The following is a 6,366-nucleotide window of genomic DNA, read 5'->3' as shown; positions in this document are numbered from 1 at the left end:
CAGTAATCTAGTACAAAGATAGACAGTACAAATACAGGACAGAGTCTTCTACCACAAGACCTTATCATTGATTCATCAGTTAAGGCTACCTCCCGACTTTGAGATAAACAAAAATGTGTACGCCCCCATATACTGTTTAGGCTAAGGCTAATCCTTTTCCTCACTTGCATAGCCTTGAATAAATATATCAGTTGTTCGGTTCCGGACCTTTCTATTCCAGGAAAATATGTGTCCTATTAAATTAATATCTACTAGAGTAGAATATTTTCTTTGAATCATTCAACATAGAAATATGCTGTCACACGCTATAGTGTGTTGCATCAATCTACTCAAAGTCAATAGTATAGTCATCTTTTTTGGTATTCATAGCAAAAAATCACATCCCAATTGTGCTTTATCATACCTATCAAATTATAGCAGAAACTGCTATAATGTCAATGGCTGAATTTGCAGTTTCTTTAGTAGTACAAAGTCTAACTGAACTGCTGATATATGAAGCCAAACACTTACGTGAATTACGAGGCCGAATCGAATTAATCCAGATGAAGCTAAGACAACTGCTATCCATCTTAGAAATTGCAGATGCCAGACAAGAAGCAGATGAAGGGATTAGCAACTGGATTGCAGAAACCAGGGAAGTTGCCTATGATATTGAAGATCTTCTACTTGTAGCAGTCTGTTCAAGAAAGGAAGGAAGCATTTTGAAAAAGTATACTCACATGTTCAAGGAAGTTTCAAGCCTCCACAATCTGGAGCCAAAATTCCAGGTTATTGAATCTAAGATTTCTGCGCTGCAATCAGATTTACGCATCTCTAATATAAAACCACGCCAAAGAGGACTTACAAACCCAGTTTCCCAAAGACACCTAGAGCAAAGAAGATCTTATTCACATTATGTCGAGGAGGATTTTGTTGGTTTGGATGAAGATGTCAAAGATCTGGTGGCAAGGTTAGTGCAGGAAGATGGTGACAAAAGTTGTCAAGTTGTCTCCATCACTGGGATGGGTGGCATAGGAAAAACAACAATAGCTAAAAAGATTTACCATCATAAAGATATCCGGAGTCATTTTGATGCTTTCGCTTGGGTCTGTGTATCTCAACAATGGCAGCAAGAGGATGTTTTGCAGAGGATCCTTAACAAGCTTGAACCAGAAAAGAAAAAGGAAATCAACAGAATGAAAGTTGAAGAGCTAGTTGAGGAGCTTTTTGAAGTCCAGAAGAAGAAAAGATGCCTGATTGTGCTGGATGATGTTTGGGGAAAGGATGTTTGGGTTATACTCAGACCTGCCTTCCCTCCCAGACAAGTAAATAGCAAAATAATTCTCACAACACGCAACAGAGAAATTGCTCGTTATATAGATAGGGATACACCTTGTCATCTCTATCAACAGCGACATTTGAATGAAACAGAAAGTTGGGAACTACTTAAGAAGAAAATCTACCGTGGATTAAATATTAGAGGTATTTCTTCTTCAGAATGTGCAGCAATCCACAATTGTCTTCTAGTTATTTTCTACTTTCTGAATTAAACCATCTCTAAGAATCCATTAATATGATGGCTCAAGCATACTGGTTTCAAGAAACTTTCTCATTTTAGGTTTATTGATAGCTAACTGATTGAATTCTTTGGTTGATAGCATAACTTTCTCAAGCTGATTTGGAATTAATCCTGTGACTGGTACTTAAATATGTGAACCCTTCTCTATAATTCATAATGACTGTCATGGCACCCTGCATATTGTATCCTTTAATCACCTGTACATCATCAACCTGGCCCTCTTTACCCTCCTTGCCAAGGCCTTTCTAACATCTGCACCCATTTGCTTCATTCAGTCACAGCTATATCTATCTGAACCAGATGCTGACTTGATGGCTCTTTAACAGACCACCTGTACAATCAATGTTATGCGCATTGCTTAAAGCCTGAACTCACGTCCTCCCCTTGGTTGGCAACTGAATATCAGAAGACATCATCTTAACTGCTATCCGCCTAGCTGTAAAATTTTCCTGTTCAACCATCATATTCCATGACAAGATAAGACCTTTTTTTTTTTTCAGAGCTTCCAAAGTGGTCTTGATCCTCCTTCCACAAATTTTAAACTAGGCCCAGATACAGGGGCATTATGTAATCTGAGCATTCATGTGGGTAGCGCAGACTCCATGACCCCCTGCAATAACCATGATAAGACTCTGATAGCTTAAGATGACTTATTACTAGTGTGGCATCTGTTCACATTGGTAGGCGCTGCATTTGGACTCTTAAATCATTCTTTTCTGGTACAGAATGTTTAACTAGTTAATATCTTCAACATTTCTATCAACCATTCAACTTGAACTTACGAACATGGATCAGTTGCATCTTGTACTTGTATTTCCATAAGGACCTATAGACTTCAAGGCCATTCGTCAGTGCTTGTATTTCTCAAATGGAATTAAAGCCTCTATAACTCGGGAGCAGCTATATACTTCTTGGCTTGGTGAATAACTAGGATTATCAGGTGTTTTTGCCTCTGCTAGCTTACATGACACAAGAGCTAATATGTTTCCTGGGCAAGAGACAAAAAGGAAATAATATTTCTTTCATTGCTTCCCTGCTCAGGCTAAGGCATCCAAAGGGGTCAAATTCTGGTAGAAATCAGCAGATGCCCTTAATGAGTGGATGCAAATTGGTCAACTGAACTAATACAAAACTTTCAGGTGCTTCTGCGACCGTTTCTACTAACTATTTTGTCATTATAAACATAAGCTGGAATATCACAACAAACAATTCTCAAAAATTGATAAGATATAGTAGCAATCCTTACCCTTGCCAGATACAACAGCATGGAAAAAAGAACTAGTCCATCCCATCCCTTCCAGGTTCATATGTAGACCTACATTGGATCTCTGATTTTTGGCTTTATATTAATCAGATAAAAAAGCATGAGGATATCATACTAATTATTTCTGTTAATTCCTAACACCATCTTCTTCGACCTTGCAAGTCCATTTAACTACACAAATACATCATTTTAACTATCATGCAATATTCTTTAGATAAAAGGCAAGCTGATGGCGGCGATGGAGGTGAACATGAGTACAGCTCTGGCTCTGAGGATGACGATGCAGCATCAAGCACAGCAAGCTTCCACTCATGCCTAACTGATGAGGAGGAGGAAGAAGTCACAGGACAGCTTCACAACTCCAGTCCTGAAGATTGTGTACAAGGTAAGAGACTTCTACCAGTTGTCTAATGTAGACCTTTAAAAGTTATCAATTTTCTGTATAAGTAAACACAATCGTGCAACAGGTGTACACCAATCAGCTTCTGCACAATCTCCTTTAAAATACTGCACCTTAAATTTGGACAGCACTCGCTAAAGTTTTGTAGCATTTGAGGAGTTAATTTAAAAGTTTTAAAATTATATTTCTTCTTTGTTTTTTATTGCAAACGAGAATTTCACAACCCCTTCCTTTTCCATGCAAGAGAAAAAATCCCTTTTTTGGTATAGAATCAACCTTAAAAGAGTAGCATTCTGATTTTTCTTTCTTATCTTCCATAGTATATGAAGCATCTTTATATCTGTACATATTTATATTTTTTAAATCTATTCCTTGGATTCTTGAGTTTAACTGCTAAAATAATTGTTAGTCCCATATACTTGTACCTTATTTGTACTATCTGTGTTGATTTTGTTGTCACATCCATCATCCTAGTCAAATGAATATATATACTAGGATTCAGTGCAAACACAACTCTGTATGCAACAGAGAAGAAGAGCCAGGATACAAATACATATACTAGGATCACTTAGTCAAATAAAATACATAAAATAGGATTGAGTGCAAACACAACTCTGTCTTCAGTGCAAATACATATACTAGGACTCCTTAGTCAAAATATCTCTTTGTAAATTCATTTAGCTTCTCGTGAGGATTTATTCAATGTGTAGAAGACCCAGGTCAAGGAATTACTGGATAAGTTTGAACTAAAATCTTACAAAGTGATTCAGTAATCATATGAAAGACAACTACAGCAATTAACATCCATGAGCAAAGGGAAGCTCCACCAGCCTAATACAAAAAAAGTGGGAGATGAATAAGTACCACGTACGGATACCAATATCTTTCAATTCTGATCCAGGAGCAAAGAAAAAGTCCAAGGGCTTCCCATGAAAGGACCCAACTTAACCAAAAAAACCAGAAAGCAGTGTTCTGTTATTTAGTCTCTTCATATGGCATGCTATCCTGTGGTCCTTCACAAGTTGCACTTGGCAATTAAAAATATGGTTCTTCATTTCCTCTATACAAAAGGAAATTAACCACATAGCAGATCAACATTTATATAATGATGTCATACACCAAAGTATAATAGTAACAGTAGTATAGAGATATGCTAATTTGCTAATTTTACTCATTCTACTGCTGATTTTGCTTATTAACTTAATCCTGCAGACCATAAAAACCAAATGGACATGGAGAGACTAGGAAAAAAGATGGTTGGACAGTGTGGAGGATTGCCATTAGCTATCATTGTGCTTGGGGGACTTCTGATGACAAAGTCTACAATAAGTGAGTGGCAAACTGTGCATAAAAATTTCAATTCATATTTAAGACGAGCAAGAAGCACTCGAGAAAGTGGAAGAGTTCATGAGGTGTTAGCTTTAAGTTATCATGACCTACCCTACCAGCTCAAGCCATGTTTTTTGCACTTAGGCAACTTTCCGGAGGATTTTAAAATCCCCACTCGGAAGTTGTATCAGTTATGGGCTGCTGAAGGCTTCATATCAGCAGAATTTTACCAAGCTGAGGAAGAAGAATCAATCATGGACATAGCAGAACGTTATTTAGGTGAACTGGTGCAGAGGAGCATGGTCCAAGTGCGAGTGGATGAAGTCACTGGCCGCTTCAAGTCTTGTCGACTTCATGACCTTACAAGAGAATTATGCCTTTTAAAAGGAAAGGAGGAAAATTTTTTGAAAAAAGTTCCTTTGCGGTTCGAACCTGAATTAATAGGTTCCCCATCTTCATCAACTAAGGCAAGTGTCACACGAAGACTCTCGGTTGCCGTTGATTATGATTTTGACAGTTATTTTCCTCCTAGAAAGGAGAATCTTGAGCATATAAGATCAGCCATGTTCTTTTCCAGGCTCACCGACAGAAGAAATCTTCAGCTAACATTGGACATGGCTTGCAATGACTTCAATCTGCTAAGAGTGTTAGACCTTGAAAGGTTTTGCTTTGGAGGAAAGCTATCTAAAGCTATAGGAAATTTGATTCACCTCAGATACCTGAGCTTAAGAGGTTCACAATTTAATAAATTGCCATCATCAATCGGCAATCTGAAATACTTGCAGACACTTGATCTGCGGGCACCTTTTCTAGTATGTGTGACCATTCCCAATGTCCTGTGGAAGCTGAATCATTTGAAGCATTTGTATCTCCCCCCCTCTCACAGGAGCTCCAGTAAATTGCAGTTAGGTAGCTTGAGCAAGCTGGAAATTTTAAAAAATTTTGATACAAGAGTCTCAGATTATAGAGATATCCCTAAACTAGTTAAGCTTCAGAAACTGGCAGCTATTTTAACTATGGAAATGGAGAATTTAGCAGAAATCATTAACTGCCTCAAGATGGAGCACAACCATGTCAGAGACTCCTCTTTCCGTATCCGCTATGATTTTCAGTCAGAAAGAGAGTTCACTGTTCTGAGGCAACTAGTAGGTTTTACCCATCTTCATAAACTGGATTTGGTTGGCCTCATAAACAGACTACCAGAACATTCCCATTTTTCACAAAGTCTCACCAAATTAACTCTGAGAAGCAGCAGACTCAAGGAAGATCCTATGGCTACTTTGGAGAAGCTTCCTAATTTACATTCGTTGATACTACGTAAAAATGTCTTTGAGGGGAATGAGATTTCTTGTTCCCCGCAAGGTTTCCCACAACTAAGAACTTTAGAGCTCCAGGGGCTGGTTAGCTTAGAGCACTGGAGAATAGAGAAAGGAGCAATGCCCAATCTTTATTATCTAAAGATTGATGAATGTATTACCTTGAGGATGGTTCCTGAAGGAATTAAACATATTGCCACTCTGAAGGAATTGGTGATTGCTAACATGCCTGCTGCCTTCAAACGCAGGATTCAAAAGGTGCAGGAGGAAGAGGGAGAAGATATTTACAAAGTTAAACACATTCCATCAATCACACTCACTGAGATGAGCAGCTCCAGCATGAAAGAATTGGAGAAGCAGCTATCAGGTACCCTAACCTAATTCTCCTTATAAAGAAAATTTCTGCATCACGTAGGCAATTCAAATACTACTTCCATTCTTATCCTTCTTGTCCAGAATATCTTCCACTACCTATTGCAGTTTCTTCTGACACTTTCTT

The 6,366-nt window shown here is 38.1% G+C and overlaps 1 protein-coding gene across 1 annotated transcript; it reads left to right on the top strand.

Moving 5' to 3' along the window:
* LOC105171799 (probable disease resistance protein At1g58602) lies at window positions 407-6,308 on the top strand. Its single transcript, XM_011093028.2, has 3 exons — window positions 407-1,461; window positions 3,037-3,207; window positions 4,435-6,308. Exons 1-3 carry the CDS (start codon window positions 432-434, stop codon window positions 6,246-6,248), a joined length of 3,015 nt encoding a protein of 1,004 aa, XP_011091330.1. The 5' UTR covers window positions 407-431; the 3' UTR covers window positions 6,249-6,308.

Source organism: Sesamum indicum, linkage group LG10, assembly GCF_000512975.1.
Source record: "Sesamum indicum cultivar Zhongzhi No. 13 linkage group LG10, S_indicum_v1.0, whole genome shotgun sequence".
Lineage (NCBI taxonomy): Eukaryota > Viridiplantae > Streptophyta > Magnoliopsida > Lamiales > Pedaliaceae > Sesamum > Sesamum indicum.
Note: the sequence above shows the minus strand (reverse complement) of the source record. Positions and strands in the feature narration are given on the sequence as shown.